The 25,783-nt window shown below is 40.5% G+C and overlaps 1 protein-coding gene across 1 annotated transcript in view; it reads left to right on the forward strand.

Moving 5' to 3' along the window:
- Positions 1–13,680: 13,680 nt before the first annotated feature.
- GRM3 (glutamate metabotropic receptor 3) overlaps positions 13,681–25,783 on the forward strand; it is a gene marked incomplete at both ends in the record, with an annotated part of 45,242 nt that continues 33,139 nt past the window's right edge. The window contains one exon of the mRNA XM_082756714.1: positions 13,681–14,178. Coding sequence (XP_082612840.1) covers positions 13,681–14,178 — 498 coding nt within the window. The remainder of the gene's footprint in view (positions 14,179–25,783) is intronic.

The following is a 25,783-nucleotide window of genomic DNA, read 5'->3' on the forward strand; positions in this document are numbered from 1 at the left end:
GAAGAAGGTCATCTGCTCTCCTCTGCCATGTTCCTGCCCCGTGAAGGAAGCTGTGGATTTAGAAAGATATGCCCTTGAGGGGAATGCAGTCTGGATCACAATCTGGCATGTATGATTCCTAACCTACTTTTTTTTTTTTTTTTTTTTTTCACCTGGCCTTGTGGTTTTCCAGCTCACATTTTTCAATCTGTGTTCGACAGAAGAATCTGGGGCAACTATCAGAGAACAGCATTCTTTGTGCTCCTGCTGCAGCATGGACAGTGCTGCTGATGTTCCTGAGGTCAGGAAAAATCTTGGCAGATGTGGAACTTCTCCCTGATCAAAGCAAGGAAGTGCAAGGAAAGAAAAGAAATCCTCACCTTTGGTTCAGTTTTGTTAACAAACACATGCAGTGACTCTTGGCCAGTTCCCAAATTCTTTAATGGATTTATTATTCATTCATGCTGGCTTCAGTGAAATTTAGGATAAAAGTATTAATCTTAAATTGTGATAAGAAGTGTAATAACAGGAAAGCTTATTATTACAAGGCACACAGGCCACACAGAAAGTAGGATATTCAGCACTGGCTCTCCCAAAATAAATCAGATCTAACTCCTCCTGGAGCAAGAGAGGAGTACATCCCTGATATGGACTGTATATTTCAAGAAATAATAAACCTCTATACAAAAAGAAATGCAAAACAGTTTTAACTCTTCCTTGACCAAAATCCACCATGGCATTTTCTGTAGTGGTGGCAGCACCTGCAGAGTGCATTTCAACCCAGCCAGGACATGAACTGCCATTTGGAAGTTCCTGTCTTCCTCCACTGACAGTAAAGGAAAACAAACTGAGGAATCTCACTTTAGCTGCCTAAAATTAGCTTTTTTTTTTTTTCTTCAGTGGAATAATTTGGAAATTACCTTATCTTTTATGGTGTTTACCCAGCCACATCACCTTTCCGGTATAAAAATGAGAGGCATAGCATCTGAGAAGTGACTCTATCAATCAGGGAGGTGGTTCTCCCCAGTAAAAAAACAGAGGTGTTTTTCCTTGGTGACCTCCAGAACCTCATTTCAAAATTCTGAAGACAATTTGGTGGATGCTAACAGTTTCATGGGTTCAAAGGACAAATGTACTTGTTCACAGAAGACAAACCTATTCACCAAATCCAAAGACATTACCCTCAGCGAAGAAAGCCTCTGAGCTGTAAATTGTTGGAGGTTGCAAGCATGTTCCTGGGAAGCAGCAATATGCACTTGTTCAATTTTTGCTGTCTTTCTTAGGCACCAGCTTTAACCACTGCCAGAGAAGCCTATAGGGAAGGTTCACTGTTCACAGTCCACTTACAAATTAAGATCCAGATTCGCTCTGCCAGGGCACTCATGTCTTCCCACAGAAAACAAGCAGAAGACACTGATTTGTGCAAACCATGGAAGTACTGTCAATGCAGTAAAAGCTCATTGTCCTGTAAACAGCGACTACAAGGTACAGAGAACCTCAATAGCTGGCCCACATCATGCAGCAGTCTGTATGGTGCCAGCAAACCTGTTTCAGATCCTAGTCAGTTTGGCATTCTTGTGCACTAGTTCTCTGACTGGAGTTCAGAAAAGATTTCCCAAGGACTTTTTATGTAGAAGGACCTCAGTGGCCAAAATATCTCCCTCTAAATGATTTTAAACAATTAACATGATTCTTTGAAAGAGTAAAGAATGAGTAGAGATATTTTCATCTGGCCTTTTGTAAGATGTGGCTGTACGTAAGAACAGAGGTCAGTTTTAATCAGGTTTAGAAAGAAGCAAGTAAAGGATTGAATTAACAGCTCTCTCCTAAATTCACCAGGAATTCTTAAAATTATTCATGTTGGCTCCTCCTCTGTTCTATCAACCATATAATTCTCATGTTTGGGATTTGGCACCACGGAGAGGCTCCTTACAAGGAGAAGTGTCACACACCCAAGGTGTGCTTTGTCCTGCAGCACAGCTGGTCCCTTCACCAGCCACCAGGCATGCTGGTGGAGAACACCAATAACATTTGAGAAACACTAAATAGGGCCTGTGTCTTTCCCTGACTTCATTACCAAGGATTTTCCCCCTCACACTTTCATTCCATGAAGTATTTTGGCAAAGGTATCGAGGACCTGCCTGATATGCCAACAAACTCAATTCTGTAGCTGATCAGATGGCTGAAATGCCATTTACTGTCCGTGCACAGAAGAATAAAGACAAAGCCAGGGCTAGAGAGAGCTGTTTCTTGTGCTGCACTGAGCTGAAGATGCCAGACCACAGGTGGCAAGGTCCTCAGGCTGTCCTGGAGCAAATGGTGGTTAGATCCATGGTGGGCCATAAATCTGTGGTTCCACGTAGCACACTGCTGTATCTCATCATTTATAATTTGTGCTAAGTGCCCCTATACATTTTGAATTAAGCAGTTGTTGCCATAGCAATAGCCATTTACAGTAAGAGAAGGCAGCAAGTGTGTTGGGGACATGAGGATCAGATATGGCTCTTCACATAAATATATATATATATACGTAGTATATCTTTTCCTGTGGAGCCACATGAAAGGACCAAGCAAATGGCTTACATGAGGTCTGAGGGATGGACAGAGGAGATGGAAAGAGGAGCAGCTCAGTGCAGTCGGGAGGTGTTTGGTCCAGGGTGCACTTTTACCTAAGAGCTGGGTCAGAAAAGGAAACAAGCCTGCATAGTATTGGCATTATGTTTGGTCTCATGCCAGTAGAAGTCAGCATGAGGCATGTTTGTTGCCACCTTTGTGGGATATAACTTTCCAGAAACAGGAAAAATTGGCTTTCATGGGTTTATTTTTATTTTTATAAAAAATAAGAATAAAAAAATGTACTGCTAACTCTGCTAGTAGGAAATGCTTTTCAGCAATCTACTCCTTGTTTATATCAGATTATTTGCCAAGACACAGGCTGCCAAAAAGTCAATCAATAATGCAAGTATTGTATTACTGCATTTCAGGTCATCTTCTAAGGTTTTTCTTCACTGCTAGCACTAGCATTTCTGGTGGCTATGATAAAAACTCCTGTCTTTTTATTTTTGCTTTAAAACACCTCTTTGTAAAGTGAGAAAACTTTATGAAAATTCATAGAGCTTAAATACCCATAGCAAAACAGTTAGGACAAAGTGCAGCCCACGTACCTCAGTATGTTTCTTTGGGGACTTTGACACAGTTCAGTCTCCCTCTGACTAAATCTGGCTAATAAGTGGAGCTAAGTGTCACTCTCCCTTGACCAGCAAGTGCAGGCAGTGCCTGAAGTTAAATGCTTTGGGGATTCTCAGCCTAAGAGTGAGCAGCATTAAGTGGTGCAGAAGAGCAGGCAGTTTGCATCACTGGCTGGGACCCAAATTCTGTCAAAGTCCCAGATTAATCTGCTTGTGGATGGTCTTTTTAAAATCCATGTATTCATACCAGAGCATCCAACTTTGAAAAATATAGCCATAAGCCTACTGTGGCATAACTTGTCTGCTCATGAGAAGAGACAGGGTCATGGATCAGAATTAAATGCTATTGGGTTCCCGTAAGGGTACACAATTTAAGATTTGAAAATAATTTGAGCTCAAAAGAGAGAAATAAAAGTGAATTTCTAAGTACAGTTCTGTATTGTTGCTTGTTTCTCAGTAAAAATAAACCACCAGACCCTGTTCCCTCTTGGTGACATTACCTGCTTCTAAGGGCAAGTCAAGTGAATGGCAGCTCTGAGAGATTGAGGATATTTTTTCCATCAAGCTCCCAGTGGTACTTTCTGGCAGAGACAAGGCAATCTCACACCTTTCTTTGTTGACTGGGGAACAAAAACACAAATCAGAACTCTTAAGTCAGCAGAACCCATAGGTATCTGTAGTTTACTGATCTACAACAGCTGTGAATCAAGTTCACTAAATTTTTTAGAACAATCCAGTTCCTCACAATAGCTGAATGCAGCTTTTGTTTCCAGTAAACTTCTGTGACATTTGTGATTAAAATTATAAAGCAAGTAAGCACAATTCACAATCAATTATGTTTTATTAATGTTTTTTTAATACACGCCACAGCCCAGTAATCATGAAGCTGCTCAACAGTGTTGTTCTGAAATCAGCTAATAGCAGGATGTAATTTGCAGCAGTCTCTGCTCACTTACAAAACACTTGCTCCGTTAATTGTGATTTCACACTCCACTGAATGCTGTAGCCTGGAGGTAACATTCATGTGATGGACGAGTTACCAGTCTGGGCTCTGGTGCCTTCATATGAGGGGGAAGGGATGAGGGGGAAGGGATCATTTAGAGAGAGGCTACTGTTGTTAAATTTTTAATCCTTTCATTCTGAATAAATAAATAAATAAATAAATAAAAATAAACAACACACCCCACACACAATACACACATCAGCAGAAAAAAAAAAAAAAAAGCTACAATCCACTGCTAAACTCTTCAATTCTTTCCTTTCCTCGTAAACCTGAATAGAGTCTTTCATCATTTTTGATCCTTCTCTATAATTCTTTGATTTTATGAAGAACATAACAAAACATACAACCAGCAGGTGAGACACTATTCATGTAATCGAGGATTTACCTTGATCTCATTTTGCTCATTTTGTAGATGCCAGGTGAGCAAGTCCTCCTAAAGCAACTATCTGAGTTTTCATTAAAAATATTTCTGTGGCCTTTGAAGGTCTCCAGAGATATCCCATGTATTTCTTACAGGGTTCTGAAGTCAGAGTAATGAGGAGATTCTCCTGAGGGAGGTCAAAGGTGCCTAAAACATTGCCCTATGCTAAGTATGCAAGTTAGGCAGATTGATTCTCATCACTAAGTGGTTGTTGGTGGTGAGACAGAGTGCAACACCGAACAGCCACGGGCAAGGCAACAGCTCCTGCTCTGAAGAGCTCCCAGTGCGTGTGTCAGAGGGAGAAATATTGCCTGATCTGACAAAGGAGAGAAACCCTCTTGGAAAATTCACAGCTGAGTGTTTTGTACTGCTGTGGCAATCAGGTCAGACAGTGAAGGGATCACCAACCTTAGAAGGCTTTTCTTTGACTTGTGACCAAGTTACAGATGGGTGAGGAGGAGCCATGGATGTAGCTTGGCCTACTTGCGGCCTTTGTCTTTGCTATTTCAGAAAAGTTTCTCCTGACCTGATGGTGAGGTGGAGTGTACCAGACCATATCTGAATGCAGCTACCTGTGGCTCCAGGCCAGGATTAGGTCCCACCATCACTTTAGGTGACAACAAAAATCATCCCTCATGCGGGTAAAGAGAAAGGGTACAGACAACTTTACCAGGCATGCATGACTAACCCTGGCAGTGCTTATAGCCAAACTGAATCCGAACAGCAGCACTAGTGAGAAAGGACTCTGCCCTCCACATATGCATTGGTTCATCTGTATTTTGGCCCCACTGCCACAGAGTGATGGAAATGTCTTGGCAGAGGAGCGATGAGAGTGAAATCTGGCAGCTCGCACCGATGCCATTCGGAGGGAGCCAAGAACGCGCAGGCAGAGCACATCAGCTGGAGATGCTCACTGAGAGATCTGGGCCCTGGAAAAACTCTGCAGATGTTCCAGAGTGATGACAGGTGGTTAGGAGCACAAGACAGAAATGAGCTCTGTGAGGGCAGGAAAGAAAAAAAAAAAAAAAAAAAAGTCGTGCTTAAGAATCAAGTGAGAGAGAAAGGCTACACACTTGTCCAGAGAATAAATGCACAGGTACCCCTTAAGCAGACATTAACTTCACCAGCTAAGCTTCGCTTTCACCTAGCACAGGTATATAAGTTCCTCCTAGCTAATAGCTACATCGAAGGACATGCTGCTGAATGGTTCACAACAACTCTACATTTGTGCCATACATTTATTAACTCTCTCACCCAGCCTTTGTCATTGCTGACCTTAGCATGGTGACGGCATCCCCACAGCACCCAGCAGGAATAATTGCTGTGACATCCACAGGTCACAGAAGCCAGCTGCTCCTTTGTCCCCACAGTCTCTGTATTCCCACTTTTCTTATTCCATGTGTTTCTGGGACCACACAGGAAGACTGAATCTAAAGTCGAATAACACACAATCAATAAGCAGACAGCACTTGTCTGTTCATTGCTGTCTCTGCTGATGTGCTTTCAGCTGTCGCCAATGCCTGGAAGAAATAAGCAGATGGATAAAAAGCAGTAGGATTCAGCTCAATCCAAAAAAGGCAGACGGGAAGATGGTGGGACTTGCAAAGGTCTAACCCTGCATTACATCAAGATCATTACACCACAAATTGTCCAGATGGTGCAAAGCCTCAGGCTCATGGCTGGGCTTCCCAATACACTTGAATATACTTATTGTCAAAGTACTGAAGAAACTCAGACGAGTTAGGAGACTGCATGGCCTGACCCAGATCTCTAGCTGTGGGGGTCTGCTTGCTGCGGCTCTGTCTTCTGAGATCAAATTCACTGTGAAGGGCTCAGCCAGTGCCAAACACATTCATTTGATTTAATAAGAAGCAAAGACCCATATTTCCACATCACATTAATGTCCTGTAATCTCCACTGGCTCCTTGTTCCTTGCTAGGCTAAATTAATAGGTCCTGTTGTAATCTACAGAGTCCTCTAATATCTGGAAACTTCAAGAATATCACATCGGAAACATTTGTTTTCCTGTGAACTGAATATTTTAAATTCTATTTTTGAAATGGTATGAATATGCCATAGATTTCTGAGGCAAGGGCTGGGCATCTGTTGTATGTTGACACTGTAGAAACCATAAAGCATCTCTTGTTGATGCTAACACAGTACAAACAGTAATGCGGTGTTCTGATTTCTTTTTCACTTTTCCTCTAACATAACAGAATATAAATTTGTATTTTAAGAGGAATAATCTCCTTCTACACCGACATTTTAAGTCCTGCTTTGGATGTCATTCTTTATATTGAAATCACCCCCCAAAATGTTAAGGTTTTTCAAACAGATCAGCAACACTTCTACAATATCCCATGCATGGAATAAACTTGAATCACTTGTGTATTCACAATACTGTCAGTGGTAATTGTATTAATTAATGTTTTTCAAGCACAGATATCCAAGTTGAAATGCAAGGAACAAAATCACCTAGATATAAAACCATTTTTATCATTTTTTTTTTCTCAAGGAAATAAAATGAAATAAATAAATAAATATAGATGTAACAGCCAGAAAGTGAAAATCACTTTGATTTATTTTCAGCAAATTTATGCGTCAGCACCTGATTAACATTTCATGAAGGAAATATTTTCATTTTCATGGAAGAAATTTACTTGTTTTCTCTACCTCACCATCCTTTCTGAAACTTTTTTTTCTTCTTCTTTTTACTTCCTGATTCAAGCTATCAAATTTCAGCCAGCCAGAATCAGGATGTGAGCAATTTGTGTACCTGGCACATATCTGCCACTGGAAGGCTTGGGTTCCTTCAAAAATATTCTTTTTTCCAGAGGTGATGACACCCCTAATTATAATTGGTAAGGAGACTCCAGCTTTTCTATCACTCTTTTCCGATGAAATGAGACATCTTATCTTTCAGAGCAGTTCTCATCAGGCGTTAAGGTCAAGTTCTGGCAGAGCACATATAAATGTGCCAAATGTGTTGGATGAGCAATGCTGCTGTGCAAGTTATCCATGATCTCTGGGAGAAAGACATCATGGCGTTTAACTTGTTGTGTCAGTCCTTAAAGACACATCAGAATTTTGAGGCAGAATTGGAATTGTTTTAGAAATGTGCTTCCCTAGGCTGAGATTTGTAGGGCACAGCAAGGACTGAGGGAAAGATATATCTCCTTTGGGGTGCCCTTGGAGACAGATATATTGATGGAACTACTAGCTTCAATGTTATAATGTGCAACAGGAGCACAGGCATGGGGAGCCTCCCCTGTGACCTTCCACCAGGCATAGCCCTCCTCTAAAGAAAGTTTATTAAGTGTGGTAGGTGATACCAAGTTGACATATGGCTCCAGCACCACAATATCACATTATAGTCCTGAATAATGCAGTAAAAATCCATGACTGCCAAGAGGGAGCCACCCACTATAAATCTAAACATAATCTTCTCCAGCACCCACGTCAGCTCTTGTTGCATCCTTTCTCAGGAAGACGGGTAAACAGATAAGCCTTGCAAAACACTGCAAGGGGGAAAAATGTGGGGGAATTTTGATAGCACAGTGTAGGGAGGGGAAAAAAAATCCAGAATTTTAGCCCATTCATGGAGACTGATATATTTGCTAGTTAGTAAATGTCATTAAAAACCAGGTAGGAGATCTGAGGTGCAATCAGTAAAGTTTCTCATCCTGTCCTTAGCCTTATGAGTGGAGAACTGGAAAGTCTACAGCTGTTGGATAGCCTGCTGCTGCCAGGCTTTGGTACTGATATTGTGGAACGTTTCAGAAAATTTGTCACCGCACTATGAACAATCATACTCCACTTAAAAGTCATCAGGCTAAGCAAAAGATGGAATTGCACTTCTTTTCAGAGTTTGACACTTAGAAAAATAGACTGCAGTGCCCAAGGCACTAAGCCTAACAAGAATTCACTCCTGAACTGATAGCACAGGTGGATCTGCTCTCTGAGCTGAAAGCAAAAATCCTGCAGAAGACCAGAGCTGTCATTTGGATATAGCCCTGGAAGAAAGCCACAAAGAGATTTTGTTTTGTAGATGATATCACTGGGATACTGAATGTGGAAAACCCAGACATCCTTTTTCTCATTCTTGCTGCTTTCATGGAAATAAGTATGTGCACATCTATAGTAAATAAGCAAACTGGCACCCAGCGCTGAATTTGTGCAATCATCTTTTTACAAGCACGGAAATAGCTGGGGGGGGTGGGAGGGGGAGGGAGAGGGGAAGAAAAAAGAAAAAAAGAAAAAAAAGAGAGAGACAGAGAGAATATTTCAGACTAAGAGACAAGGTTATTTTCAACAAAAGCCACACAGCTGCTGTCTTAGCACAAGTGAGTCATTTTTTTTTCTGAAGGAATTGCTGACAATGTCCCCCACAAGCAGATGTCACTCTCCCCTGGGGACCTTTGTGGTGGAAAGAGAAGGGGCTCCAAAGGCAGAGTGCCCAGTGAAGGTGTCTCACAAGCCATGTGCTGCTGGCTGAAATTCATGTGGGGAAGTGCTGGCAGAAGCTTTCTGATCCAGGCATAGAAACCTTTCTCTTCCCACCTGTTTCTGTTTATTTTTCATTTTGATATTTGGATTGATTCTACTCCTAGGCTTTACATCTATTTCCACCAGGGATCCACAGTGTATTGGGCTGTACATATTCTCAATATTTTTGATATTAAGGGAACACCTAGAACAACATAACCCTGCCCATAGCTGGAGTTAAAACATTAAATACAAATGAAAAATGAGAGAATTGCAGTATGATCAGCAGGCACTCCTTTTTGAAATGTTAACTTGCCATCCCCAAAACATGCTTTTAGGGGTTGATTATTGCAAAGCCCAGCTGGTATTGTCAGTGTGGTGAAATGGCAAGGGTCAGCTCAGGGTGGTAACTGAGTAGCATAGTTCAGGGCAGGAATATGACCTGTATTAGCCTGGAATAGGTACAAAATGTCCGTATATACATTTGTGAATTATACAAGCTGCAGAGAAGGTATGTGGGAGGTGCATGCCAGAGAGAAAAGGAGAGAAACTGCAATGCTAGCCCAACTTTGCGAGCAGCTTTAAAATAACCTCTCTCCTTCACATCAAGCTGCCTGTTCAGTGTCACCATAGTGACTCCAGTCACCGGCCACCCAAATCTCGCATCTTCCTTCAGGTGTCACCCCAACAAGAAACCATTGCCCCTGGAAGCACCACTCCTTGAGAGCCCCGAGGGGAAGCCCCCCAGACCAAGCAGCCTTTGCACTAACATTTCCACTCCCTGACCCACATACAACACCTTTGCTCTTCTACAGGATGCTGCAATGCCTCTACACAGGCAGCAGGACACAGGCTACCAAGCCTGCAGAAAGAGAGAAACATATCTGGTGCCCAGCGCAGCATTCCTGGTACCTGCCTCCTGTTTATAAATTAAGAATTTGAACACATAAAACAGGATGATCATGTTTTCCTGGAAAGCAGGATGTTGTCTGTGTGGTGTCTCCCTACAGCATCAAGACAGAGTAGATTGTTTTGATTGTAGATATTCTTTCAGATTAAAGAAACAAAGATGAAAGTCCTTGGCTTATGTGTCTGGTGTCGATCTTCATAGGCATTGCCAAGCAGAAGGCTAAGGTGGCAGCCCCCCACCCATGGGCACCAAGCAGCGTGTCCCCAGCTAGAGCAGGATCCTGGGGCTTAGCCATCCCTGTTCTCCAGCCCCCGTGGGCTTCCCCGTGGGCAGCCCCCGTGAGCTCCTGCCTTCCCATCCTTGGACACCTTCAGCATTCCTCAACGCAAAGTGTCAAGGAAACAGAGAAATGGTCTTGCCCATTCCCAGCTCTCAGCTACTCCAGTTGCTCCTTGACATCTGCTGGGAATGATCCTCTGCTCTGCCATGATTTATACATTTCGCTCAGCAGGGCAAGCTTCACTGGTAAAATATAGAAAATATAGAAATCCTTTTTATTATCTGTAGGGAAAACCATTTCTCCAAACCATAGCAACATTCATTTCATATACACCCTTTTTATGTGCAATGTACAAACATTTTGAGGTCCTTTTCTAATATTTACTACTGACTTACCAGAAACACAGATCCCTCAGACACAGATGTGATGCAAGGTGAATGGTGACACCATTTGAAGTAACTAGCACCTATGAAGGAAGCAGAGGGATGAAAACAGCCTCCTTGTCATTCGTGGTAAATCCATGCTCTAGGCATGTCTTTGAGAGGTTTTAGAATACCTTATAGGTCTTCCGGGAACTATGGGGTGCAGAGCAGTCAAAATCACGTTTTTCAATGCCTAAAGGGAAGCAGAGCCCTTTTCAAAGTTTGATAGTGACTGTGAGTGCCAATCAAATGGAAATCTGGACTTAGACTCTTCTGAGAATCTCATTTCATCTTTCTGTGCCTCTTTTTCCCCAAGTGTAAAACAAGGGAAAATTTTTTATGAGTGTTGCAAGGATAAATACATGAATATTTGCTGAGATGCAGTGATGATAGAAGCTACAGAAATAAATAGGATGAATATTACATGGGAAAAAATAAAAAATAAAAAGGTCTTTTTTTATCCATATAGTGTGTTAATGACTGAGAACAGTGGAAGTTGGTCCAACTGAATTATTAAGCACACAAAAAAGTATATGACAAATGTTACCCTTTTGTCTGTAAATTATTTGCAATTGGGTATCGTCATCATGTTTATATGTCCTGTATATGCTTGAATATTATTTGACAAATTATAGTACTAAGTCTGAAACAGAAATGACTGCTGAACACAGTTACTTCATTACTCTTCCTAACATTAGAGAGAAAAGATATTTTCTTAAACTGGTTAATAAGCCACAAGTGATCAGCAATCTGGCTTGCTTATAGATCACTGGGAGATGGTGAAGCTTGTTTTCCATTGATATATCACATATTTCTGAATGGAAAAAGCTGCTGAGACAGCCTTCAGCTCGGACTGTACATGTATTACTAGGATTGGAGAGAAAGACCTTTAACTGTGCATATGACACCTTTAGGAGAGAACTTTTTTGGAGTAAATATGAATAAAACACTATCTTTCACACAACCTGGTAAAGCAATATTGAAATTTTACCTGGATAAACAACTGTCTTGAAATAAGCTTTCTCATCATTCACTGTTAAATCTTAATTGTTGCTTATTTCAATTCCTTTGTGTTAAATATTTCTAAGTTATAAATAACCATGCAAGGGTTATAGTAATATGTATTCTGCTAATAAAAAGGTAAGTACAGAAATAAATTATTAAAGCGATCTATTTAAATATTACCATACCTGATGTATCTGAAGAGTTGGAGATCAAGGCAGCCACACAGACATATTTGAGGAGATATTGACAAGGAGCCCAGAGATAAATCATGAAGCTATATTGCATAAATAGATTTTGTGTATGAGTTACAGAATTGTCGCAAAATGATCTTCACTCTAAAGCTTGATTTTTCTCCTTTTAAGGTCATTGGCAAAATGTCTTGACCTTAGTGAGAGTAAAATTATATCCTAAGTACATACATCACTGCTCTGTTCTCCCTGTGATCCAAGCACTGATCTGTGATTAACATTAAAGAGAGCAAGTCCAGCTGTAGGCATTTTCATGCCCTAAGCAAGCATCAAGTACAAGATTCCTCCTTGTCATGTCTCCTCTTTTTCTCTTTTATCTCTTTTTTTTTTTTCTTTTTTGACTTAATTTGCTTGCAAGAAATTCTTTTGTGCCTTAAGGAGGGATGATTTTGTGATTAAGGCATTTGATGAAGATTCAGGTTCAATTTCCAGGCCTTCCACATAATAATTACCCTTGGTAGGTCACTTAGTACAGAGTCTTGCAGAACTGCAATGCCAATAAAAAAAATGGACCACAAACCATTCTCTGTTGCTGAGACCAAGCAGCATTAAAGGGACAAAACTTTATGGACACATCCAAACTGTTCATCGGGAATGATGTCTGGTCTCTGCTTGCCTGTGTAGCTTGTTCAGGCAGCATTTAGAGAAGTTTTTGTTGACCCGAGTCAAACCCCTGCCAGGGAGCATGCTGACAGTAAAACGGCCCAACATGGCTTTGTTTGTCTGTCTAACATACAGCCCTCATTTCCCACCTGGTAAAACAGGACTTCTGTGTTTCAGACAACTTGTGCAGCCCAAAAATAGAGGTGAAACCACAAGAGGATGATTTCTTCCATCCTCTCATTGCTCAAGCAGGCCGGTAAAGGAGGGCAGGGCAGGTGGACTTCAGCCAGAGACTTTTGATCTGAAGGCCAAGTGCTGAGCACAGCAAAAGCTACAAGCAAGGAGATAGCACTGTGGCAGTGCTATAGCTGAAGGAATTGTAAGTAGATTACAATAAAAAAAAAAAAAAAAAAAAAAAAAAAAAAAAAGAGAAAGAGAGAGAGAAAGAGAGAGAGAAGGAGAAAAAGAGAGAAAGAGAGACAGAGAGAGAAAGAGAGACAGAGAGAGAAAAAGACAGAAAGACAGAAAGACAGAAAGACAGAAAGACAGAAAGACAGAAAGACAGAAAGAAAGAAAGAAAGAAAGAAAGAAAGAAAGAAAGAAAGAAAGAAAGAAGAAAAAAAGAACTTGCTAAAGGAAATCTAGGAGCAGCTGAAAATACAGTGAATAATAATGCATAAGACTCCAAGTCTAGAAGAGAGAGAGGATGAAATAAGAGGGCATGAGAAAAATACCAAGTGTGGTCTCTGTCTTTAAAATATAAAACATTGTTGAGCAGTGGTCAACATCAGATATATCACCCTATGTGCCTGTGATCTTTGTGCATGGCTGTCATAGCAGATGCTTAGTCTGCAATCATTTATGGAGTGTGGAATAAGGTGCTGTATGAGAGCACAAGACAAATGTATTTCTCATCACCTGTGCTATCCAGCATTCCCTTAACACTGCTCTTGAATGGTTTATTGATAAAGGCTTTGTAACAACTCACTTCTCCTTTTGCCTTTTCTAATTACCTTCGTCTCTTCTTTAGAGGTGCAGCAGAAAGCGTTGCTGGCTTGTTCTTCACTGGTTTGTGGGACAGTGCTTCAACTTTGGTGATGGACCAGAAGGACTGAAGAGCACTTTGGCTCCTACCCATGTTTCTCAGAGCTGCTAAAACAAGACCAACGAAGATGTTCACCAGACTCCAAGTCCTTGCGCTAGCTTTGTTTTCCAAAGGAGTTTTCCTTTCCCTAAGTGACCACAGCTTTGTAAGAAAGGAAATCAAGATAGAAGGAGACCTGGTCTTAGGTGGCTTATTCCCAATCAACGAAAAAGGCACTGGGATAGAAGAATGTGGGAGAATCAATGAAGACCGAGGCATACAGCGCTTGGAGGCCATGCTGTTTGCCATTGACGAAATCAACAGAGACAACTACTTGCTACCAGGAATTAAGCTTGGAGTCCACATCTTGGACACATGTTCCAGGGATACATATGCCTTAGAACAGTCTTTGGAGTTTGTCAGGGCATCTTTGACTAAAGTGGACGAAACAGAGTATATGTGCCCAGATGGCTCGTATGCCATTCAAGAGAATTTACCTTTACTCATTGCAGGAGTCATAGGCGGTTCCTATAGCAGCGTCTCCATACAGGTAAGACTCAGTATCCCTGGCAGGTGAGAATTTTTTATCTACCATTCCTGTGAATTTCTGCTCATATAGGATGGACAAAAATCAAGTTTTAGATCAATCAGTTTACCCTGAGGTTCAATCTAGCGTATAATCCTTTACTGAATTTGTATTAGTTTGATTTATCCTTTAAAACACTTGCTGTAGTTCAGCTGCAGAACATCTCTGCCAGCTGCTCACTTCCTCTAGTCATGATGTATCCTGGGAGCATTTGAATTTTCCTCAAGTCTTAGTATTTATTTTGAACTTTGGATTTCATGAGACTTCTATATACCTATGCTTAGATCTCTGCTTTCACATCAATAATAAATAAAGACATCTATATTTCTGGATATATGTATGCCTGTCATGCTATGTTTACATGCTATTTGTCATGTAAACAGAAGAGATTTAAAATGAAAGAAGAAATCTTTGTCTTACTTCCAGGGTGTAATAAAGCAAAAAAGGCACACTAGCCAGAAACTAGAATTACACCTGACCCAAGGGATTACAAGCATTTACCATCTAATTAAGCACACTGAAGTCAGTGAAAATTATTCTGCTGACTTCAACGAGCGAGGTCTCAAATATTGCATGCAGACAATACAGTTTCTAAATGGATTCTAAATTTCTTCTCTTTCCTTTAGTTTTCATATGTTGTTCATACAAAGAAAGATTTTGCCAGGAAATGTTGCCTGTCAGAGTCCAGTGTAAGCACCGTCAGATGTCCAGCACAGAAGGCAGATGCCCTCAGTATTTCTTGCTTCCTTCTTCTGGTACATTGTGCATAAGCACAGATTTGTTTCAACAAATCACTTTTTTTTTTCTTTTTTTGGTGCAGTGAATGCCTTGTCTGTGTAACCACAGAAGGGAACAAGTGGACAAATAGTTACCCATACCACAGGAGAATAGTTCTGGCTGAGAAAAAGTTCAGCCGTCTCTTAGAGAAGTGGTTTTGTCCTACCACGGACCAGTTGGGGTGGCAGGGAAGTATCCAACAAGTTATGTGGATATGATCACTTTAAGTTCAAAGAACAAATTCCAGGTCTGGAAAAGACATCTGAAGAAGAGAAATGATAGCTACAAAACCTTGATTAATAGAGAGCATTAAGGAAATCATTATCCATTGCGTCTTCCAGTCAGACAAAGGGCACATCAAGTGAAAGCAGCAAATGGCATTCTATTGTGAATGCTAAAAATTAACCCAGCTTAAGAAGTGACTAGGAAAAATCAGGACATTCTGTGTAGATACCACCCTTGGCTCATCAGTTCCCAGAAATGCAAGTATCTCAATGCTGGTAAAATATTTTGAGGAAGAAATATTACATGTTTACCTAATCCCACTGGTGGAGAGGCACCAGTGACTTCACTGTACCTTTGGTCTGGCTGTTTGCAGCCAGCCTGTTTTTCAGTCCTCTCTAAATTCAAGCATGTCCAAAGGACATAAAGTAGCCTAAAAGGCATATCCATAGAAGTATTTACCATGGAGGGAATGGTACAGGCATTTCCTTCCCTCCCAGACACCCTGAGGCAGTCACACCACGCTCCTAAAATGTCCTAGGGCTTCTTCTACAACATCTGTCAGTCTGTCCCTTTGAAGCTAGTCTCTGACTGACGCAAGATTAAATCCATAAGTGAAGAGGCAGATTGGATGCAATACACATTGAATATATTATATGTACCAATATCTCAAATTCCAAAAGCTTGGGTTTGGAGCAGCTGTCAGATGGAAATCAGAAGTCCTGATAAGAGACTCTCATTTTGTATATGTGAAAAATGGCAATAAAAGTGTATGCATATCTGTATATGCACCCAATTTTCAAAAATTATTAATAATGATGAAACAATAGGAATATCTAAGAGTACTCTATACATAGTTTCCCTATAGTTTCCAGTAGTTGTTCAAACATAAGATCTTTCTTGCACGGCTCTTTAGAAAAAAATAAATAGATTCACACATTATGTTGTGTGTCATTGAGTCTATTTTCCAGCTAGAAAAGAACTACTCAGTAGATTACTTCCCCTTTACATAGATTAGGTTAGCTGTTCTCCAGTCCATTTCTTCTAACTTTCCTCTAGATTTCAAATTATCTAGAAAATATTTAATAAAGACATTAATTCCTTCTGCTCATATAGCTAAGATAGCTACCCGTGGCTTCTTTCTGAAAAGAAAATCTCTATCAAGAAAAAGGGGCACTGCAGGCTCAAGCCTGAAGACATAAGGACTTCAGAGCACTAAAACCAAACATTTTGGTGCCATGCCAGAAGAGGCTGTCAAATTTACAAAGACTGTCACCTGTACACCATAGCTGCAGCAGCAGCTGGAATCCTTTCCCTGCTGAATGTGAGAGTACCTTGGTAGGTGCAGGTATGAGGCGGAGCACCCCCTGGTCCCGTGCTTCCAAACAGCCCTTGGGGTGCTGGGGACTTTACCTTGTAGCCCTGACAAGTGTTTCTCTTTTGCCTGAGAGCTATAACCAGCATAAAGTCCACAGCACAGTTTCTCAGCCTTAAAATAAACTGTGCTGAGCCCTTCAGACAAGAAACTATTTCTTTTTTGTTTTGTTTTGTGTTTTTTCCTCCCATGAATTCGTCATTATATTTCAATACCTCCTCTTCACCTCCGTTCACCTTCCCTCTCCAGATTTCTGTCTGGACAGCTGTCTGCAAAATCACCTCATGATGCTCCTGCTGTCAGATTTCTGCTTCTTTCATTATCCTTCCACCAAGGAAAAAAGAATTTGCTGGTAAACCAGCAACGAACACCTTCCCCACTGAGTCAGTGTGCACGATAGGCACTTTTGCAGAGAGAAAAACAAGAGAATGCAGAATGCTTAATTATTTTCTGGTCAGACTAGGCTATTATCGTTAATGATGATCTGGATAATTAGTTTTTAGATGGTGTGTTTAAATTAGCAGTGGGCCCAATCTGCACAGCATTTGATCCCTCAAAATCCAAGTCTAGCTTCTCAGTCAGTGGAAAAGCTTATTTTAAAAGTTTTTTTTCATGATAAAAAAAATCTGACCAGAACTGATTCTGGGATCAGAAGGTGAATTCTCCAAAGTTTGGAGGACTTTATTTTGGGATAGTGGTTTTCCAGCCTAGCCAGATTGTCTGCTGTCTCCTAGTTCACAACACAAATGTCAAACATATTTTCCTTGGAGAAGTTTAATGACATTGTAAAAAGGATAAGAAAAAAGCATTGCTCATTTGCATAGAGGAGCACCTGCTCATAATCCAAATGTCATGTTTAAAATACTCAGGTCAGCTCTGTCAGGAATAAGCCTGTGTAAGCAGGAATATGACTGTTCAAGCATTGGATTTGTTCACCAATTATCTTCTCTGTTTCTGAAAACTGGACCTATCTTCTGAAAATGAAGATTAGGCTGCATTCCCTGCAGCCAGCTCTCTTAAAGACATTATTTTGTCTGGGCTGGGCTTTGTATTTTTATATCCACAATATCCATGCTGATGTAGGGCTCTAGCCATATGTAAAGTTTTCTTTACGTTACTGACCGACAAGATCTCCAGATGATAGTCATGGAAGGTTATTCCCAATTTAGAGCTTCATCCAGAAAAAATGCACAGAGTACAAACCATTGCCCAAATGACTTCTCTTGAATTCCTCTTTGTGTCTCAAATAAACCATAGCAACAAACATTGGAGAAGGTTTAAAGTTACACTACTGCTAGCACAAAAGCTAAGGCCTCTCTAAGTGAGTGACCATCTGGTGTGGAATTTGGAGTATGTACTCATTCACTGGCAATCTTTTCTTGGCTGTCATTTCTCTTTAGTCACACAAATTGGCCAAGGGCTTGTTGAGCCTGAAAACTAACCACCTACGTTTCCTTTCTCCAGGAATTAACCATCTTCCATCCACAGAGCCTAAACAATAGCCTGTGATTTCCATGCCCACTGAAACCAATGCAAAATCCTCTTAGAAGGACTACATGCAAAAAAATGTAACATAAGTGGTCCTGCCCCCCTGCAATAGGAATACCCCATAGGGAAATGGACAAGATATGTGTGTGAGGGGCTGCCAGGGTTCACCAGGGACCACAGAGCATATATGCCATTTGTGTTTTGCTGTGTAGAGCTTTCAATTGAACTGTGCAACATCCTTAGGTGATTTTGTGCTTATAACATTAACCAGATCCTTACTGAAGGATCTTTTCTGTGAGAAGGGGCATCTGCCACTAATATTTAAGTTACATATGTTCTTTCTGACTTCTGTCTCCTTCAAGCTCCTTCCCCCTTTCATCTCAGTTCTTTCTCTCCCTCCTCTACCCCACAGCCAGGTCCTTGCTGTTTGTTCCTCTCTTTGTTTCTGTTCCACATTCAGAAACTGAGCTTCCACTAGGTTGAGATTTTCAAAGTGCCCAAACAGCACAGGACATGTGTTTCCTAAAGGCTTCAAAGAAATCTAGGTATACCTCCTTCTGGCTGCTTTCTTTGAAAATCTCAAGCTAGCTGATGCTTTTGCAGTTTTGTTTGCTTGTTTGTTTGGGATTTTTTTCCCTTCTGTGTGAGCATTTTCTCTTCTTGCCACATGGAAATGATTTTACAGGGGTGGGTAGCCATCCCCTGAACTCACAGGTAAGGAGAAGGGAGCCTTACCACGTTCCAAGTAAGAAAGGATGTAACTGCAAGAGAAACTGTCCAAGAATAGGAACTAGTTAGGGACATCTTGGCACCACCCACATTCATTCTGTCCCTTCTGACTAGGACTTATGCATCAGTTAATGAGTCTGAAACAACCATGTTTATCAATGATGGCTCTTTTAACTTCAGGAATTATTTCATGCTTTTAGAACCATCAACTGCAGTTTTAGTTCCTTTCTTTCAAAGCCTGTCAGCAGGTGTAAACGTGACATGAGTCACTCGTAGTCAGATTTAGGAAGTCTCAGAGTAGATGTCTCACTCCCCATGCACAAAGCAAGGTCTTCTGCACAGGTCTCTTCTCAGTGTGTTGGCTTAGCTCTAAGCTTATACTTTACTTCAACAATTAATGCTGCATGGAGGCAGAGTGCATATGTAACAGCTCATTGTGCTGTCCCCTGCAGAAACAACAACAATATTAAAAAGATTTCCAAATGATTCTGTTCTCAGAGTATGACATTTCTCTGCATGTCCTTCTTGGTTTAGTTTTGATTACACAGGATATGCATATAAAAAGATACTGCTTGGTCCTCCACAGAAATCCTAGATATCATTCTGTCAGTGTTCCCAATTTCTGGTGTTTCTTTTCATAGATGCGAGTATTCCACTGTTCAAACACTGCTTCTCTAGATGTGACAACTATTGAGTCCTCTATAAACATTGAGCTACATTTTCCCATCTTTCTTGGCAAAATTTTCAGGAGAAGAGCTAGGCTGAAAACACTGCTTTCTTCTCCCCTCTCCTGTCAATCAACATATATATATACATATGTTTGGTAATTAATTGTTTTGTTTTGTTTGTTTGTTTTTCCTAGTCATACATTATTTGGAATGAATTTTGTTAAAGAACACAAACTAACATTAGTAAACAGGTTTCCTAATACCAAAAAAGAGAGGAAGCTGATGAAAACAACTGCCTCAGTCCTGCAACGTGCCAGAAGATTGCACACAAGTCCAAGCTCGGCTGGCACTCCTAAATAAATTCACTATTTCTGGCTTAGTTCCTGTCTACTGACCTCAGCAGGGTGAGCTCCTGGGCTGTTATGCTAAAGGAGATCACCACCTTGTCTGTCCTCTATCTAGTGCTGAAAATCTGTGCGTCGAGTTGCACCTGCAGAGTTTTTTTAGCTGCTGGGATGCCCTTCCTGGGTGTCATAGCCTGTTAGAGCATGTTGTGGTACCATGTGCACTCACTGCCCACATTTAACACAGGAAGGAAATAGGACTATGAAATGTTTTAGAAAGGCTTAAAAACATTTGATGTGGATGGTTCACACCGTCCCCAAGGGGAGAGCCATACCTTCGAGCTTACTGAATCCCAAAAGGACAGGAAAAGTTATGGTAGAGGCCATGAACATTAACCTTTCCTTGCAGCAATTCAGGTATGGTGAGAAATGGGCTAATTCAGGTAATCCAGGAGGTTATGAAGTAGGGACATGGTTTAGTGATGGGACTCAGTAGGTCAGGCTAATAGTTGGACTCAAGGATGTTGAAGGACTTTTCCAACCTAGATGTCTATGATCTCTTCAGTAACATTCATATTTATTGCTGACAGTGCAGTCAGCGAGGCTTGCTGTGTACTTGGCTGTACCTACAGAAACACAGCCGGCAGATAGATGGGAATTATTTTTCCCTTTTGTTCACATTAGATAACATTTGGAATACTATGACTAACTTTTGGTCCCTCAATAAGAGAAAGATTTACTAAATAGAGGAGGATGAGGGGAAGGAGAGTCTGGAGCACATACGCTACAAATAAATAAATAAATAAATAGAGGTAACTAGGTGGGTTTAGCCTGTAGAACAAAAGGCTTTTAGGGAACCCGATATCAGCCTTTACGTAAGTAAGGGTTGGTCCTCAAGAAAACATTACTATGACTATTACTACTATTGAGTCTTACTGGGTCTTTACCAAGATGCATGACAAGAAGCTGGAAGAAAATGGTTATAAATTGAAAGAAAAGAGGTTCTAACTAGACATAAAATTTACAAGAGAGGAGCTAGGAGTATGGGGAGCGTATAAATGTATTTCTGTGTCCTGTTCTGGGCTCCCCGATACAAAAAGACAGGAATATCCTGGAAGGAGTCCAGCAGAGGGCCACAAAGATGATGTGGGGCCCAGAGCATCTCCCGTGTGATGAAAGGCTGAGAGACCTGTGTCTGTTCAGCCTTGAGAAGAGAAAACTGAGAGGGGATCTTATCAATGTTTACAAATACCTGAAGTGTGGGAGAAAGAGGGATTTGGCCAACCCCTTTTCAGTGCTCTGTGGGGACAGGACAAGCGGCGATGGCCACAAAATGGAGCCCAGGCAGTTCTGCACCAACACACTAATGAACTTCTTCACAGTGAGGGTGACAGAGCACTGGGACAGGCTGCCCAGGGAGGTTGTGGGGTCTCCTTCTCTGGAGATATTCAAGGCCCATCTGGGCGCCTACCTGGGCAGCCTGCTGTAGGGAACTTGCTTTGGCAGGGGGGTTGGACCCGATGATCTCTGGAGGTCCCTTCCAACCCCTACAATTCTGTGATTCTGTGATAACGGCCAGTGTAGGCAGAGAGAGGTACATAGTTTACTTTTGCACTAGGTTTACGCCCACCACTTATCATACAAGCGATATCAGCCCATTCAGAACCAATGTTTCTCAATGTTTTTCAAAACAATGTTTTGAAAAAAGGGAAAATTCAGATAAGATAAAGAATATTTGCATTTTAATAAATGTTTTAGCCATAGTTTGACCTGCAACTCCCCAAAGAATAAAATAAATAAAATAAAATAAAATAAAATAAAATAAAATAAAATAAAATAAAATAAAATAATCAATAAAATAAATTAAAAAGCACTCTAATTACCATCATTTAGAAATTAGATGCAATGCACACTTGCAGCATAACACATTTCTTCAAAGCAGAAGATCAGCTCATGGGTTACAGCAATGATCTAGCCATTAGCAATTCCTTGAGACATGGCTTTGCCACTCTCTCACTGTAGGAAACTGGGCCAGCAACTTATCCTCAGGAATACAAAGATTTCTGGGGGGAAACCAAAGGCAGCAACTGAAGCTCTGCCGTCTGTCTTTTAGGACAGATTGCAGATTACTGGGACAGGGATTTCTCCAGTTTCTCAGTGGAGACAGTCCTCCTTTACCTCTCTCCCATTCTGCTCAGCAGTCTAATTTACTGTCTGTTCAAAACAACCACAGCAGTACTTTTCTGTCTCAAAGGAGCTCCATGAAATTAGATTCATTAAGCCATGTTAAGTACCATGAGATTCTCACATGGAAAATGTTTCAGAAGTGCAGAGCTCTGTGATTTAACAAGGACACACCCCTGTCCAACCAACACATGATGCACACTTGTGTATTGTGTCAAACAAACCTTATCTGTTCTCACATTTATGAGATTTTTTTATTTGTCCAAAGTGTTTACTGTGTTCCCCAAACATACACAGACTCAAACAGCCCACGTGACAGTCTCAGGGCTGTTAAGAAGAAGGGAATTTTAACCAAAATAGAATAAACCAATGAAATAAATCTTATTACGAGGAAAAAAAAAATAATGTCTACAGGATAGGCAAAGTGCTTGATGAGATTCAACAAATCTCCTTCAAAAAAAATCAAAAGACAAACCAAGGTTTCTGATACACAAGGATGTTTCCTACTTGACCCCATCTATCATCTGGACTATGAGATGGATGGAAATTCACTGGGAAACCAGATTTACGTGCTTGAAAGCTGTACCTCATTCACTGCCCCTTGCAGGCACTTATCATGAAGCCATATTCAGTGCTATACACTGGCAATTTGCCATGAGTATTTGTATGGCCCCTTATGTACAGAGCAGCAGCAGTAACAAACTGGAGCCATGGCATTGCAGAGGTGAAACAAGGGCAGCACTAGATCCTTGAAGATGTGGCCCCAGTACTGCCTGTTCCTACCAAGGGACATGTATCACACTGGACTTTCTGCCCTGCTCATGTTGGGGAGTTCCTTACAACAGCTAGGTGTGCAACCATATTTGTTTGGGAAGTGGATGTGTTAGCTCAGGAGAGCATCCATACCTATAAATCCAGCATCTTGATGACATAGTTTTCCCATCACTCTGGAAGCTGACTATATCAGCATGCTTTGTTCACAGCAAACTGCACAAATCAGTTGCTTTAAAATTGCAGTTAAAGAGATCCAGCCTTATTTTCAAAGGTGCTAAGCATCTGCAAAACCCAACAGTTTCAACAGCAATATATATATATATATTATATATACATATATATATAATATATATACTGCTTACTTAAGTGCCAATGCATGCATTTCATGCACCATGGGTTGATTAAATTGCTGCCTGGAGGTTTGCCAAAATGGATTATTTCACTTAACAAAAGCTAGATGTGCACTGCAGTTCTGTAGCACACAACCCGAGGCAACACAGAGTTACATTGTAGGTATGCCTGCAGTGGTTCAGGCTTAGTACAGGTAATTCTAGTTCATATTATGCTGTCCTGTACTACAACGGTACTCTGCAGAATAGACATAGCCTTAGGCGTCAGATCTCCTCTGAACCTGTTGCCTCTGTCTTTATCTTGCTAGTCTGATTTTCAGAATTAAATGTTCAGATAAGCACAGAAATGCCTGGAAAGGTGGGACCATTGTCGAACTGGCTGCATCACCTAAAAACCCGTGACCAGGACTCTTTTGAAAAATCAATCCTTAAAATCAAAATGCTAAAATATTGCAGGGAAAATAAATAAATAAATACAAAAAAAAAAAAAATCAACATTTCCAGAGGAGTTTCTTGATCTGAATCAATACCAGATACAGCTTATCTGAGCTCCATCATCAGTCGTAGCTCAGGGTAACTATCCTCTGTGATTAATCAGGCTTTTTATTTTATTTATTTATTTATTTTTGGCTATGGAAAAACCTACAGACAGCACTAAAGAGCACTGCAGCAAACAACATCGCATTAGGAAAGCTTACTTCTCCCCATAGCACAGGAAGCAGAATTACAAGCAGTTTGCAGTGGCCCTAAAAGTATAAAAACCTTCAAGGCACAGGGCCTCATGTGAAATCGGGAAGTAGTTCTGTTTCCCTGTATAGGGGTAGTTTTGTTGTTTGAACTAAAATAAACTAACTAAATAAATAAATAAAAATAGAAAAACTGCTATATTTGTTAGGACTATCTTTTGAGGGGTGCTGAAGGCTTAACTACACACTAAATAACACCGCTTTAGGTAGAAAATTGAATTCTTTTTTAGACAAATTGAGGGGAAAAAGTGCAGAATTATATGTTTACATATCCTTGTTATGGTCTAGCTCAAATAAAATAATTCCTGCTAGAATAAACTGAGACAAGAATAGCAATAGCAGCCCACACAGTTCTACAATAAATGTTCTGGAATAGCTACACTGAGGACATTCCTATCACCAAATCAAAGTGTTCTTTTTGAGTGTGGACATGTGAACCTGTGAATATATGGACACAATCAAAAGTTACAGAGCCACAGAGGTTGAACGTCACTCTCAGACTATCCATTGCACCCTGATGACAAGACTCTCAGCCCAACCCATTGCTTTATGTCTGTTAGTTTAAATGACCACAATGAAAATCAAATCCCTCAGATCTAGAAAAAAAAAATAAGAAGAAAGAAAGAAAAGAAAAGAAAAGAAAAGAAAAGAAAAGAAAAGAAAAGAAAAGAAAAGAAAAGAAAAGAAAAGAAAAGAAAAGAAAAGAAAAGAAAAGAAAGAAAGAAAGAAAGAAAGAAAGAAAGAAAGAAAGAAAGAAAGAAAGAAAGAAAGAAAGAAAGAAAGAAAGAAAGAGAGAGAGAGAGAGAGAGAGAGAGGGGGGAGTTTAATGCATGGTACCACTTGGCAGGGTGGTTAGGAATGCATCAGCTGTTTTCTGAAGGACAATAACTTGTTCAGCCACATTTCCCTGACATGTGCCTACACCCTTAGGCAACACCACAGGGCATTATCCCAAGCTTCCCATCAGGACACACCATCCAAGCAGTATAGACAAGGCTTTACTTTCATTTAAACTAGAGCAAACTACTCCCAGATGTCTTTTTTACTATGGCATGGCTCAGCTCCCCACATACAGACATCTAGAGACCTAAGATGCCAGCTTCTTGCTGGTGTCTCAGAAGGACAGGAGGATGGAGTGTCCCTAGCTCCCATGTTTCAGACAGTCCAGGGGGCTGTGGAAGTCTCTGTGCACATATGGAAAGGCAGCAGACGCTGGTCCAGACAGCACCAGTGTTCAGTGGGAGTCTAAGACACAGCAAGAGGTTGGCTGGATTAAATTGTCTGCATTAAAGACTGAATCTAACTCTATAAAATCCCATGAGACATGGGTCACTGAAAAGCAGTAAAATTATTTGGGTTATTTTTACCATTGTCCATTGCTACTGATGTATTATTCTATAAAATTTTCCCTGTTTTACAAACTTTTTTCACAAAAAAAAAAAAAAAGTCCTCTGCCTTTTAATTCTGTCTGTGGTCAGGGAAATATTTGGGGGAAAAATGAAAAATTTAATGATTGGTCAATTTTTAATGTTTCCTTTCAGAATCTCAAGTATTCTGTTGCTTTTCAAATGATTTTGTCAAGATGTACTCTAAGTTCAGGTTTAAATTTAATTTACTGGACACAATTTCCATGCGCCAAGAGCAGACCTCCAAAATCTTCCCTTCGTCATTTATGACATAAACATCAGGAAAAAATGCCAGAGTTTTTCTTCATTACTTTCTAGGGACTTAACTGCTATGAGAATAACAAAGTAGGTTTGGGAATGGTTAAGCAAAGGACATAGGAACATATGAGAAAAAAAAAAAAAAAAAAAAGGGACAACATAAATTAGACAAGAAGGGCAATTAGATATTTTTAGAAGGTTTTATTATTTGTGAAAAACTGTTGATGACATTGTGCAGCCCAAGAGGT

This window comes from Aythya marila (genome assembly GCF_965140915.1).
Source record: "Aythya marila genome assembly, chromosome: 1".
Taxonomy (NCBI): Eukaryota; Metazoa; Chordata; class Aves; order Anseriformes; family Anatidae; genus Aythya; species Aythya marila.